The sequence below is a fragment of the Lissotriton vulgaris genome, chromosome 4_1, assembly GCF_964263255.1.
Source record: "Lissotriton vulgaris chromosome 4_1, aLisVul1.2, whole genome shotgun sequence".
Taxonomy (NCBI): domain Eukaryota; kingdom Metazoa; phylum Chordata; class Amphibia; order Caudata; family Salamandridae; genus Lissotriton; species Lissotriton vulgaris.
In genome coordinates this window covers 920,049,036-920,064,222 of record NC_141691.1, presented here as the reverse complement: position 1 = coordinate 920,064,222, position 15,187 = coordinate 920,049,036, and the positions used below count along the sequence as shown (strand labels likewise).

The 15,187-nt window shown below is 45.1% G+C and overlaps 1 protein-coding gene across 1 annotated transcript in view; it reads right to left on the bottom strand.

Moving 5' to 3' along the window:
- SYCP2L (synaptonemal complex protein 2 like) overlaps positions 1-15,187 on the bottom strand; it is a 1,791,741-nt gene that overhangs the window by 1,505,045 nt on the left and 271,509 nt on the right. The window contains exon 5 of the mRNA XM_086966882.1: positions 2,504-2,525. Within this exon, the coding sequence (XP_086823008.1) occupies positions 2,504-2,525 (22 nt within the window). The remainder of the gene's footprint in view (positions 1-2,503; positions 2,526-15,187) is intronic.

Sequence of the window (15,187 nt, the reverse complement as noted above, 5' to 3'; positions counted from 1 at the left end):
ACCGTAAGAGAGATTGTCACGTAGGTGGCGTGGATAAAAGCTATCATACCTTAACAATTCTTTGACGTAGGTTTGAAATGCGTGGTAGTTTTCAATTTCCCCCTTTCCGGGTAGATATTCAGATCCAGAAAGACCAGCTAGTCACGGGATGATGTGCTGGTGAATTTCAGGGTTCTGTGGTTTGAGCCACTCCATTAATTGCTCAATGGATTGGTTGTGACACTCCAAGAACACCAGCACATCATCAATGTAACGCTTCCAGGTTTTGATGTTGTGCCTGTACAGGTTGCTCTCATGGTTAATTTTGCTACTCTCAAGATGGACATAGAGACCAGCTAAGCTGGGAGCAAAGGTGCTCCCCATGCTGGTCCCATGCCTCTGTAAGTAGAGAGTTATTTCATACTGGAAAACATTTTTTGTGAGTGCCAGGGCAATACATTCCATTACGAGGCTTCTGGGAGTCTGGTATTCCCACGTATTGGAAAACAGAATCTCCTCAATAATATTGAGTGTTTCGCCATGGGGTAGACTGGTGTAAAGACTTTCTACGTCCAGGCTTAGGAGTAGCGGTTTCTCTGGATCTAACAGTAGATTTTGTAATACTTATAGCATTGCTTTTGTATCCCTTACATAGTTGTCTGTAGCCTGCACCAGTGGGCGTAAAAAGGCATCCGCGAACTTGGACAGGGGTTCCAAAATGGAGCCTATGCCCAAGACTATTTGTCTCCCTGGCGGGTGCTCTAGGTCCTTGTGTATCTTGGGAATGGTGTAGAAATAGGGAATCCTAGGCGATTTCTAGACTAGAAACTCAGCCTCTTTTTTGGACAGCCAGTTGTGTGCTAGATCACTGTTACAAGAGGCCAGCCATCAAAGAGCAAGCAGGTTTTCCACAGAACCAACCCCTACTGCCAATAAAACTACAGAAATGTTAACACATACTCATGCTTGTAAAACTCTCATTCATGACCAACTGATGTGCCAGCCTATCTTCTTCAGCAACCTGAATTGGGTTTAGAAATGTGCTCTATTAAAAATTACAATTAAAACAAAACTTGCTTAATTTGTGCTACACGTGTTTTTCCCAATGTGCAATTCGCACCCAGCCTCCTCAGCTAAACAAACATAACTGTTAAGGAACACAAAAGGACATTTATATTCCAAAAAGTGATTAAAAAGTTTACCCCCCTTCAATTGATGTTGACTTGTGAAATGTTATTGTATGTCAGAGCAGTCCACTACAGCTAAGATAGGTAAAAGGTAAGGTAAAACTTTATTTGCATAGTTACTTAAAACCATTGCAATGCATACAATTAATACAACCATATTAAAATGTTCCATATTTAAAAGTGAATGCTCCCTCATGAGCGTCGCAACATGAGCTGCAAAAGACGTTTCAATGTCAATACAGTTTAAATGTCCCAGATGTTTTTGTCTTTACTGCCTGTGAAAGGGTGTAGTCCGCTGTAAGATTTATCCAGTCACTTAGTGAAATTTCCCCCATAGCGCAATAGTCTACAAAGTGACGATCAGTTTGGCATTTTTAAGCGAGCTGCTTCGAGAAATGTAACTAACCTAGTGTTCAGTTGTGGTGATGAGGGATCAAAGCATGCCAGGACAGCTTGTCTCCTTGTCCTGATACCTCTTTGATTGAGGGGAGTTTTTAGCAGCTGTCTCCTTTCTTGACACAGCTCCCTGCAGGTGCAGATTGTATGAATGATGTCGCCCAGATCCTTGTTGCACAGACTACAGAGAGTAAAAGCCTGCTCCCTTTTCCAAGGTGGGAGCTGCTGCGTAGTTGGTAACACTCCAAGTCTGAACTTTAAAAAAGTTTGTTTTAGTATTTTTGAATATCCCAGATTAAAGTAATGTTGTGGGGCTAAGTGCTTATATGTGGCCAAGGTCATCGAGGCATGCGCTCTAAGCGAGAAGGTCCACTACAGCTAAGAGGCTAACTGAATGTATGATTTCTGCGAACAATGGTTTATTTTTCACATGTATTATTTGAATTGAAGAAAATTTAAACACAGCAATGATAAGAACAAGATTTAACATTGAGACCACTAGAAGTATTCCATCAAGACAAGTACATTTCCAGAAGGAGCAGCACATAGGAGAAAGTTCCCAGAATTAGTAAAAAATTATGTACGGAAATGTAATAACCTGTGAAGTTAATCTAATAAGTACGAATAAAAAGATACCCAGAAAAACACTTAAAGAAAGAAACTCCCCTCGAAATAAGCGTGTAACACAATTTTTGAACAGCTCTATAATAGTCGCAGATCTGTGTGAAAAGAAAATTGCACAGAATTGATGCTCCAGCCACCGTGAATAAAATCCGACCGAGGACTACTTGGAGAACCTTCATATGACTATGCACTAATGTACCCTTTGCTTTTCTTACGTTGCTTGTATTTAACAATCAATTTGACATTTTTCTAGACAAATTCTTATTTGGCCGGTTTATTATGTTTATACATAAAAACAAAGAAAAACAAATACTTACCTTCCTTGTAGCTGCAGAGTGCCTTTAAAGAAAAATAGGGAAAAATTAGGTTTGCTATTCTAAATCTGTGTACCCCTTCTATTTCTCCACAACAAAACCATTGCAAATTTTACACTATCAAATGCAAAATGTGATAGCGCAGTCAGATAGTAAATGTCATCGAACCATAGATGCATAATGCTTTTTGGAAGCAATTCCAGGTGCTAACAGAAATGATCACTGGGCATTTGTTTAGAACGTGATATGCTACATTTTAGTCGTATTCTTCTTAAACGGACAATTTATAGAACATTTCGATAATCACTTTAATAAAAATTACAATGATAAACAGTGTTTTAGATGTTTAATAAAGTACTCAGAAGAGTGTATATTCTAAATTGCTGGACTTAAAATGTTGTTGTTAAATTAAATTTCTTTTCGTGGAGTGCTAACAGCCTATCATAAAATGTTATCTGGTGGACTCATGGGCAGAGACAACAGCTTGATGAGTAAAGGAACTAATGTTAAAGCAGTGCATTCTTAACTGACACTTTGGTGGTTCCCCTGAACTTCTGCTGCAAGCAGTGGCGGCTGCTCCCAGGCAGTAGTAGTAGTAGGGTGGGGTAGGGTGGGGTAAGGTGGTTATAAATAGATAAAACTTTTAAAAAATAAGTTACCTGCTGGCCAGCTACCATCTCTCCTCCGATCTCTCCGTCCTCTTCTGTGCGAACCAGAAGCACCCAGGCTCCCCTAAGCCAATCAGAATTTTGCTGTCACCATGACAGCAGTGTTGTGATTGGTCTGAGCGCTGTGGTTAGGAGCTAAGACAGGAACTGGGAGCCTGGGCATATTTTCCACCCAGGCTTTGATTTACAGAACGGTGGAGAACATGCTAAATGCGCATGATTGTTAGGCCGGCCCAAGACGGCCGGCCAAACCATCATGAGCACTTAAGTGCCCCAACCACTCCTTCCCCTGCTCTGTGAGCAGCACAGCCCCGCAAAACTGTCTCGGCATGGAAAAATGTAATGATAATAACAGTGATATCATTTTATTTGTCCTTTTTTGTGGGGATGAAAAGCAGTGGGGCGACACTCCTACGGCTTAGAGGAGGAGCCGCACCTGATGATTCTAATGGCTAAACTTTATGGATTTACTTGTGATCTACTAAAGAGGACTTCCGGAAAAGATTTTAGTAAAACCCTTTAAGTCATACCAAACTCACATTATTGACTAGAAACTTATTATTATGTGATATATTATTCCAGATATTCTCTAAAACGATGGCAAAGGTCCACTGACCTATTGGAGAAAAGCGGCATTCAGTCACTGAGATGGTAAACGGAGAACAATTTTTAATTGTGAACGGATTCCTGCTCCAGCAAATTTGGTACGACCATACCAAAAAATTGCCTTGTCACCTACATTTATATCCAAACTTACGGAAAGCTGAACACGCTACCTGTCGTATTCAACAAGGTATTTTTATTTATACCGGAATGACTTTTCAATTAATCAAAGTTCTACAAAACATGAATTAAAGACACACAAAGACACATTTCTGCATTCCATATTTACACCATGAGTGTCATACTCTTAAACTGTACAAATGTGTTTCTAATTACACTTGAAAAACAATCAAACACAAAATAGGTGATAAATCTAAAACAAACAGAACATTTCAAACATGTGCAATATACAACAATATATTTTCTACAACTGTGGGGAGCAATTAAAGCACAAAGAATGGTGAAAAAAGGAAGGGGAAGATAGAAAATAAGCAAAGTTAATTTGTAAGTTTTTTGCCACCAGCAAGTTCTGGTATGGGGAAATGGATCGCAATAAATCCTTTCTAACTGGCCAAATTTGGTAGCAGATGAACGTTTTACATTCTGAGAAGAGGAGCTATAAATAATTGCCCAATTTAGAGTAATGATAGAGTTCCAATACCCAGAATCTGAAGACAGATAAGGTGCAATTTTGATGGTGGTTGCCATATTGAAGGTATGAATGAATACCAAAAGGGTTGTGCGTCTTGAATTCTGATTATAGTTGTTCTTTATTCGTGAGATATTGGAGTTTGCATTTTGAATGAATTGATGATGCTTACTTGTTTAATGTGACAACATTGAAGAGGTTATCAGACTCCAAAGTAGTCTAATAACCCAGGATATTGAGAAAAGTGTAGAATACATGTTATGGCTTTCTTGTCTGCTAAAGATTAAAGTTACAGATCGTGAGGTACTGTTAACTATACAATTGGGATAGGGATTATAGCTAACTGTTGTGAATGTATGAATATTGATTGGTGTTGGTAGTACTAAATTCTACAGAATGGGTGATTTTCCCTCTGGCCGAGACATCATTTACTTGTCAGAAAATCTTTGTGTGAAAAAGTCAGAAGGCATAAAAACCTTATTATTCTGAATGGTGAATTGATTTTGTTTTCTTTAGTGGAGCCAAACAGTGTTCATATAAGTTGTTTAGTTGTAGAATTGTGGGTACGGATGGGAATTGTAAAGAAGGGTGAACCACTGCACAGAGTGAGATCGTACATCTGTATGCCACACTGAGATTAGTTGGTTGGTGTAATGTCATGCTGTTATTGGTTGATGAGGACACAGAGTGCAGTACTGTGATAGGTCATTTTTTGTGTAAGTGCCGCATTGAGATTAGTTCATGAATCTTCAAGTATTAAAAGCTGTAACAGGATTGGAGAAAGTGGATGAATACGTAAAAAAATCAAAACAATTGAAATTTGAATTACTTAGTTTGCGATTTGTTGAATTAATGTAAAAATGAAGTGTTTCAAAGTATTTAAGAGTCATGTAAGAGGTGATGTGACAATTCCAGTAAGAGAAATTGAAGAAGTGCCTCCCAAGGGTACACTCGCACATTTTTTATCTTCAGAATTGGGGTTGCATACATGTTTATGGCTTTGTCAATGGTGCCAGATCACTGAAAATGAGACTCCTTTCAGCTTTCTAAAATATAGTATATTTGAACTGAGAATTATTGATAGGTTGAGAGAAAACCTAGACACATACAACATGAAACATTAAATATTTGAGATGACCGCACATTAGAAAGAAAGAGAAATACTGGAATAAAACTAGAAGAGCAGTGAACAATGATGCAGATGTGCTGGTTGGGATGGGGACCAAAAGAGGTGGAGGTAATCCATATTCTAAGGAACTAGACTATACCCAGCTATTACTACTGAGAAACCGGAGTAGCAGAAAATGAATAAAAAGCAAAGGAATGAAGAAGATAAGGATGAAAAGAAGTCAGATACAGATAGTGGTTCAGGAGATGAAATTTTGAATGCATTATTAGCCATGGGTCCACGGACTTGTGTGGCCCCTTCAATGAATGCTGATAGTGATACGAATTCTAAGTGGTACAGTGGCTATGGTCTGTATTGAACCAAGTGTAATCCATATTGAGAGACTATTTCCGACATTTCAGATTGATTCTGCACCTGAGGGTTTAACACCAACAATGTTAACAACATGTGTTATTGCTTCGATAGGGTTTCTGTACAAGCATCCATATAGATGAGCCAGACACCCCGGCATGTCAGAATTTGATGACAGGATTGGAGATGCTCCACCTCAAACAAATCGTTAAAGGGCCTACATACAAAGCAGGACACACGCCCGATCACTGCTTTACCAACTTGAGCACGCTGGAGTTTGATAACTCTGTGAGGGTTCCCTGGTCGGACCATACTCTCCTGTTCTTCTCTCTGACCCCCCTGGAACCGCGAGGGCCTGCTAACATCACTAAGAAAGTAAGCCGAGTTTGGTCCAAATTACCAACTGATATATGGATCTCGAAATTTAGGGAAACCTTGCCTAAGGCTAGTAATGATCCCTCTGAAGCTAATGCCCGCGACAGTCTTTGGTTGGAGACATCATTGGACCTCTCACTCCCAAAAAATTTAACTTTCCCATCGTAGCGGGGTGAATAAAAATCTTGGTATACCTCCGAACTTAAAGCACTTAAACAGGTATGCAAGCAGAAGGAGAGGATGTGGAGGAAAGACTTCTCTGAAGTCAACAAAGATAGTTACAGAACATCGTTATGTAACTATAAGCATGCTATTAAAGCTACCCAGTCCATTTATTATCAGGATAAAATTACATCAGCTGCAAGCTCCCCTACAGAAATCTTTAAGATCTTTAAAGCCTTAGTTACCCCTCCAATTCCCATCAATGACCCCCTTCTTGCCCATACTCGCTTTAGGGAGTTAGCAAACTTCTTGGTCTTAAAAGTAGAAAATATTTATTCATCATTTCAGGAGACTTCCATAGGGCCACTTCTCCCTCCGCCTCGAGATATGATCTTGCTTGAGGAATTCATTCCGCTCGATTGCCTGAAAGTTCAGTCTCATTTGGGGAACCTGAAATCAGGCTCTCCGGCGGATGTTGCGCCACCAACCATTCTTAACCTGGTATCGGAAACTGTGGCTCCGGTGATCCAGGAGGTAATTAACACTTCATTGGCAGCTGGACTAGTTCCACCTCTGTGGAAACATGCAAGAGTAAAGGCGCTACTGAAGAAACCCAATTTGAATGCAGAGGATTGGGCAAATTATCGCCCCATCTCCCTGCTGCCCACCATCAGTAAGCTAGCCGTAAAATATGTAAACTCCTCAAAAATAATAACTCGATACATTCCACCCAGACAGGGTTCAGGCGCAAGCAGGGCACTGAAACCGCCCTTATTGCAGTAATATAGGGAACTAGGAGGATTGTGGACAGAGGAAGCTGCGCAGCCATACTGCTTTTAGACCTCAGTGCGGCCTTTGATATGGTTAATCACTCCATTTTGATTCAAAGGCTGAGCAATATGGGCATTACCGGGACCGCACTGAGGTGGCTCCACTCCTTCCTCTCTGATCGTACTTTTGCCGTGTTCGAGGATGATGTTTCATCCCCCCAGATGCAACTACAGTGTGGCGTTCCCCAGGGTTCAACCCTCAGCCTGACCTCATTTGACATCTATATGAGGCCGAGGTGGTGCTTCCCTGGGGGGTGCAACTGGTGACCTATGCTGATGACACCCAGCTAGTCATCACCCTGTCTGGGCAGGAGTCTACTTACGACAATCTTTCCTCCTATCTCAGCAGAGTCCGTGAGTGGATGGACAAGTCTATCCTGAAACTCAATGGAGCAAAAACGGAGGTAATGATGCTGGGACACACTCACCCTCCATGGTGGAGGGATGGTGGCCGGGTAGTCTTGGGCAGCCTCCTCCACCAAAAGATCGAATTAAGAGTCTCGAAGTCTGGTTGGACCCTGCTCTTAACTTCATGGTGCAAGCCTGGAAGGTAGCAGCTACATGCTATGCCCTGATAAGATCACTTAGGAAAATCATTGGGCTCCTTCCTTTTGAGGCGGATTTTAGTACAGGCCCTGACTATCTCGCCTGGACTACTTAACACAGTTTACTTAGGGGCCCCACAGGGGACAGTCAAGGTCCTACAGACTGCACAAAATTGTGCGGCCCGGATGCTATTGGACATTCCGCGAAGGACCTCAGCCAAACCAGCGCTGCGGCAACTTCACTGGCTGCCAGTGCAACAAAGAATTGAGTTCAAGGACATGACCATTGTTCATAAAGCCTTGGCTAAGGTTGGACCAGCTTTAATCCAACCTATGTTCTACCTCTATCAAACCGGCCGGACCCTAAGATCCAGTAATAAGAATCTACTGGCAATTCCAAGGATAAAGAGAATCCGCATGGGTGGCAGGTGTTTCTCCCTACAGGCCGCAAAACTCTGGAACAACCTACCAGACACCATATGTTTGGAAGAGAACCATCTTAGGTTTAGAAAGATGCTAAAAACTTTCCTGTTCCTTTGAGCCATCAGGAATGAATGGGTCTTTGAAGCGCTGGGATGCCTCCGGGTAGCCATGCGCTATACAAATGTGTAGTCATTCATTCATTCATTCATAGCACATACTGTGGCAAGGCCAGTTGTGAATGTTCCAGTGAATATTGTGCCTACTTTAGGAGCTCAAGGAGCTGTAAAAGGTGTGACTGTGATAGGGTCCATCCAGACATCGCAGAATTCACAACTTTTTGCCTAGACACAATTGCAAACCATTCAGTCACTGAGAGAAAGGAGAAGGGTTGTGTTTACGACACTAATGACACAGGGAGAGACCAATACATTAGAAGATGGAATTTTTCCTATATATTGACCTTTTAAGATCATAGTAGTTATTTGCTCTTCTACTATATCTCTGCACTATTTTCTAACATTGGAAACATAGGAGACACCTAATAAAGTTTCTTTTCTCCTAGTTCTCCAATTTTACATCCCCTCACTATTTTTCACACAAACATCTGTTGTTTTCATGCACTGCTTTTTTCAGTTTTCACAGTTATCTGCCTTACACTGCCAAAACACATTAGGGCAACCACCTTTTCACAATCAAGTGGTTGCAGGATTGCTCTCCTCTGGTTGAGGAGTCCTAAATGATAAGGGCGGAACCAATTGACTACTGATGGGTACTTTTACGAGTGTGGAGGTATCCTGTGGCACTTAATTCACTTTGGTCCTTTATGTCCTTTTTGAGTTGATTCTCAGACACTGTTCAACAGACAGCATATTTTAGACCCACAATCACTCTTTAATGTGTATACTGATGGAATTTTTCCACAACAGTTTGAAGAGGCTGCAGCACATAATTGACAGAGTGCAGAATGTCAAGCTACCAACAAACCTGAAACGGAGAGACCAATAAATGTTACAAAATTAATTGTTGAATTGGAGCAAATTATATGGAGAAGTTTAGATCTTGAGCATTTGAACCAGTATCAGGAGAAGGAACTGATTTACTTGATTTTAGACCAATCTCCCTGCTAAATGCGGACTATAAGATCTTTATGAGTGTTTGGCAGGGAGATTGGTCAAGCTAGTACGGCAGCTGATCAACACAGATCAAAAGGGCTTCATCCCAGGGAGGTATATTCAGGAGCCGTAATTACGCATGTTAAATTAACTAATTTGGCCTGAAAATATGAAGTAGATCTTTCTAAAAGTTTTCCATTGCAGAAAAGTGTCAGGGTAAAATTGGATGATAAAACTTTGAGACAATGCATTCTTCAGAAATGCTATTACACATAACTGAATTAGTAAAATGCATTTTTTTTTTATCTGTTTATTAATTTTCAACCAACATAAACACATCCAATAGTTGAGTATCATCAAACAAGCACTACTGTCTCAGCTGAAATAGCAATAAGGCCACATTGCATACAATAAAACTGTCAATGTGTGAGGTCAGGATAAATAATAAACAGTTGTCCGAGAACATTTGGGCGGTCCCAACATCCGCCTATTACTAATAGTGCAGCCAGTTGCAGTTTATATGTATACTAGCAGCACGCCCCCGCCTTGCCCGGGGCAGAAAAGGGGATGGGGGCAGCATCACAGCAGGAGAGGCGCAGCAGAGCGGCTGCTTCTGCCCACGCTTTGTTTCCCCCGAAGTCCCGACTTTGTGCCCACTCACTGTTCATGGCCCCCCCCCGTCCCTCGCTGCGCACCCGCGGCTGCTTGACTTACCTCATCCGCCGCTCCTCCCCGCGCTGCTGTGTTTACCGCTCCACTGCTCCTCCGCTTCTCGCCGCTCCTTACCGCTTGTCCTCTATCTCATCATCCGCTCCTCCTCGCACTGCCACTGCTCCTCCGCTTCTTCTTTCCGCTTGTCCTCCGCAGCTCCTCCCCGCGCTCATGTCCTCCGCTCTTCCTGTTGCTCCTGAACGCCGCTCCACCCCGCACTCCCGATGTCATCACGCAGACGTTGCGGCCGGCACTACTTTCTAGGGACTACTTTATTTTTATTTGTAAATGTTTTAAATAACGTATATTTTTTATTTTTATATCGCCTATGTCCTTCTGCTTGCCCTGAGCTTTTCATAGATGTCTTGGGTGTTTAGATTGGTGGTGTACTTTTCGAATTTACCTGGCTCAAAGGACAGACTTCTCCCTTTATAATAGTAGTATAGATGTGCTGAAGGATTATACAATACTAGCAGCCCGCCCCAGCATTGCCCGGGGCAGAAGGGGGCTGGAGGCAGCATTTCAGGCTTGCGTGCACTCCCACCCCGGCCCCACCCCGCCACAACATTGCCCGTGTACCGGAGCCTGAGCCTTACCTCAGCCGCCGTTGTTCAACTATCCTCCCCCCCTCATAACCCTCCCTCATCCACCCCCTCTCACCGGCGTGCCCACTACTGCTTAACTTATCCCAGAAACCATTTGTAGCTACATGACTGTTCAGGGAATCATATATACAATTATCATGGAAGATCATGACTATGACAGGGAAGGGGGCACACTCATACCTTTCGTTCCTTATAGTGTTGCTGTCGCCTGCGATGTCCCACTCCCTGAGTGCACACTCAGATCTGGCCCAGAGTACACATCGGTAGCCTTCAATTCTGTAACTAGGGCTTCCCACGCCCGGGCGGCCTCAAACGCTTTCTCATTGTGGGATCTGGGCCTGTTGCAGGCGAATCACACTCTCACTACCCGCCCATGTAAGCATTGCGGCCTTCCATCTAGCACACCTAGGCCACCCTACAGCCTTCCAATTGATTGAGATTTCTCTTTTGGCCAACACCAGCCCCAGATCTTGGAATGTACTCGTTATTTTGGTCTTAGTAGTATGGGAAACCAATGCAATAGGTAAGCACCATTATCCAGTGTAATCTGATGTTCTGTGACCCTGCCGAGTAATTCCATCACATCCTCCCAGTATGTGCCCAATTGCGGGCAGTCCCAGAGCATAAGTAGCAGGCCCACGCCCGTAAGCCTACAACGAGGGCACTGCGCTGTGTCTACCTGAAAGTATTGGTTGATCCTCTCCGGGGTAAGGTAGGCCCTATGCAGTATGAAGAAATGGACCAATTGAAATCTGTCATTTCTGGTACTCTTCCATGCCCTCCTAACGATCTGTGACCAAGCCGGGTCTGGTATGTCTCCACCAATGTCTGTCGTCCAGTGGTCACGCAGCCTCTGTAGAGGCTGCGATCCCTCCCCAAGCATGCGCTTATATAAACAGGTGACGGCCTCATAATTGCCCGCTGCCATCACCACATATGGGCACGCTGTGCTTACCGGTGGCTCCGAAAGACCCTCGCCCAAGTACTTTCGCACCGCAGCCATCAGGGCCGAATGGAGTAAGTAGTGACCACCTGGAAGCCCGAATCTCTCCTGCAACTCGCTATAGGGCAGCACCGTGCCACCTTCATACAAGACGCCCACTACCTGTAGTCCGAGTGACTCCCACTCCGCAAGGGCCAGCCAGTCCCCTCCGTGTGGCAGGGCGGTACACATACCTAATGGTATTTCCGGGGCATAGGGGCTCCGCACTTTGATTTTACCGAAATAACGTTTCCAGCAGAGCTGTAGAGTGCGTTCCTCTATGTACAGCGAATTTACGTGCAATTTCTGCTTGGGTATAATAAACGATAGCACATGCCGACGTACCTCCGGTTCATGGTCTCTTTCAGGGCCCCTGAATTCCATCGCCACCGCTTGAGTAAGCACCTGGAACTGTGCGGCCAGATAATATAATTCGAAGTCAGGGACCACAAGACCGCCTTCTTTTCTCGAGCGCGTTAGTTTGTCAATTGCCACTCACCCCCCACCGCTCCCCCAGATGAAGCCACCCACCATGGACATGAACTGTCGAAATAAGGAGGCGGGTATCCACACCGGCAACGTTCTAAAATAAGAAAGTAGCCGGGGAAGTGCTACTATTTTTAACAGGGCCACCTGACCTGCCACTGACAAGGGCAGTGCCCCCCAGAACTGCATGCTAATCTTGAGGCCTTGCATCGCCCGACTAATATTGCCATCTGGTAGGTTTTCCTGAGTATGATAAATATGTGTCCCTAAATGAGGAAGACAGGGAGGTTCCCACACGATGACCGGCGCCGCTGCAGGCGGGCCACACACCGGATTAACCGGGAAAACACAAGTCTTCGCCCAGTTGACTCTAAGTCCAGAGACGTCCCCGAACTTATGGAGCAATGCTCGAGCCCCCTCCAGACCGCACTGCATCTTTTAAAAACAGTAGGAGATCATCCGCATAGAACGATATAAAATGCGTCTGACCCCGGAGTTGTAAGCCCTGGAATGCCCTCCCCAATCTAGCCCTAATAGCCAATGTCTCTATGGCCAGGGCAAACAACAGCGGGGAAAGCGGGCACCCCTTTCATGTGCCTCGGCCCACTGGGTAGGAGGAGTAAACAACCGTCCCCACTTTCACTCTCGCGCATGCCGAGGAGTACAATATTTCGGTCCAGCGAACATAACCTTCCCCAACCCGAAAGCTCTCATAACAAAGAATAAATAGGGCCATTCCAAACTGTCAAATGCTTTTGCAATATCCACAGATAGGATGGCTGCCATTGGGTCCCCCTCGTGGTCCTCTCCCAATATGCGTATCAGTCGGCGTGCACTGCCCGCAGTATTGCGAGTAGGGATAACGCCCGCCTGATCAGGATGAACCAGGCGCACCATGTGCGGAAGGAGTCGGGTAGCCAACACGCGACTCAAAATCTTTTAATCAGAGGTGAGCATAGACAGCGGGCGATATGCAGCAGGGTCTGTGGAAGTCTTCCCTGGTTTCAATAGGGGAATGATGATAGTTATCCTAGTCGAGGTCGGCAATATCCCTAGTTCTCTAGCTTCTTTAAAGACCGATAATAACCTAGGTGGAAGAAGCTCCACATATGTCGCATAAAGCTCTATGGGGAGGCCATCAATTCCCAGAGTTTTGTTTCGCGCCATATGCTTGATAGCGCCTCTAATTTCCGGTAGTGTGATGTCTCGGCCAAGGAAATCAGCTTGGTCTGCCTCCAATGTAGGAAGCTCCAAATCCTCCAAGAAAGCTTGGATGTCTACCTCACCGGTCTGCAGCTTGCTATCATAAAGATCTGCGTTAAAGTTGCGAAAGTGGGTATTAACCTGAAGCTGAGAATATTCCGTTTGACCCAACGGGGAGTTAAATGCCAAGATGGGGGCGCCGCGGGGGATGGGGTCAGCCAACCAAGCCAATAAGGTACCCATCTTATCTCTCTCGGTATGCGCCTAGCTAGGTAAGCCCTATGGTCAAAACACCTCAAGCGTTCTACGATTACCGCCACTGCCTCCCTTGACTGCAACACTAAATCCCGGTCAGTCGAGTGCGCCCTCTCTGCCTCCCTAAGTGTCTGTTCCGCAGTGTTGATCTCCTGCAACAGCAACTTCCGTTAGCTCACCCATTTGGTAATATACAACCCACGGATCACCACTTTAAAGGCCTCCCATTCCAGGGCAGTTGTCGTGGCTGTACCCTCATTGTCGCAAAATAACATTGTATTCCCGTTTCCAGCTCGGCACGGAAGACCGGGTTATGATCGGATATAGTGCGCGCCAGGTATTCACTTCGTATCACCATAGTATCCAGGCCGGAGCTACACAGCACTGTGTCAAGCCTCACATGTAACTCGTGCAATGCTGAAAAGTAGGAGTATTCACGTACATCTGGATGTTGTGTCCGCCATATAACTATAAGTCCCCAACTATCCTGCCACTATGCTATGACCTTTGAAAGCCTATGAATGGGGCGCCAGGCAGCGGGGGGTGGGATCTGTCCATGGTCACATCCGTTATGGAGTTGAAATCTCCCCCATTATTACCGGGGTTGTGAAATAAACTGCCAGTTTTTCAGACATATGCCTGCTCTACATTGGGGGCATAAATACTGCAGAGGGTCACGTCCCGCCCATGAAGGCATACCGCAACCACCCGTAGCAGTCCTCAGGATCAACCATTTGCTCAGTCATTTGGAAAGGAACCCTAGCCCTGATCCAAATCAGTGCTCCCCTCGCGAAGGCCGAATAGGTAGTAAAATAGAGCTGCCCACGCCATCTACGCTGCAGTGCCATCCCTTCAGTCCTAATCAGGTGCGTCTCCTGCAGGAATACTATCTGCGCACCCCTGCGTACCAAGTAGGAGTGGACCTTTTACCGACGCCGCATCGTGTGTAAGCCCCTCACATTCCAAGTCATGCATGTAACATCAGGTAATGTCCCCATAGTCAATATGTAAAAGCACAATGAACCACTGTTCACTCCAAGACACGCCAGTGAGTACCATCCCCAAACAAATTCCTCCCACATCCCCCAACTCCCCCAGACCCCCCCAAACACGTCCCTCCCTCCCCAGAACAGGCACCAACATAGTGAATCCCATCCAAATTGATCCCAACAAATGCCCCCACAAAATGTCAAGGCGTACTAACTGTGGACCATCCGGCGGGGGTGGGTTAGAGCCTAACGAACAACAACAATCAACCAGGCCCTCCAGCTCCAGCCCCTTGTCAGAAATCAAGCCCCCAGCGGTGAAAGCGGCATTGCTCCCCTATCAATGATTGACAGTTCCATTGGTGACCAGGCTTCTCCCCCCAGACTCCCCAAAGCCCCGGGCACTCCAGATCCCAGCCGCCCGCCCCTCAACACTCCAGGAACTTCTAATCAATAGCTACCACCAAAGCAGGTCCAGAGTCTTGGAGCCACCCCATCTTCATGGAGCGTCCACCATGTTGTCTGCCGTGCCCGGTGTCACCTTAGGGAGGATCTGGCAGCCAGACTCCGACAGTTCAGTTTCAGTCCCATCAGCCTCCCCTCCAGACCCTG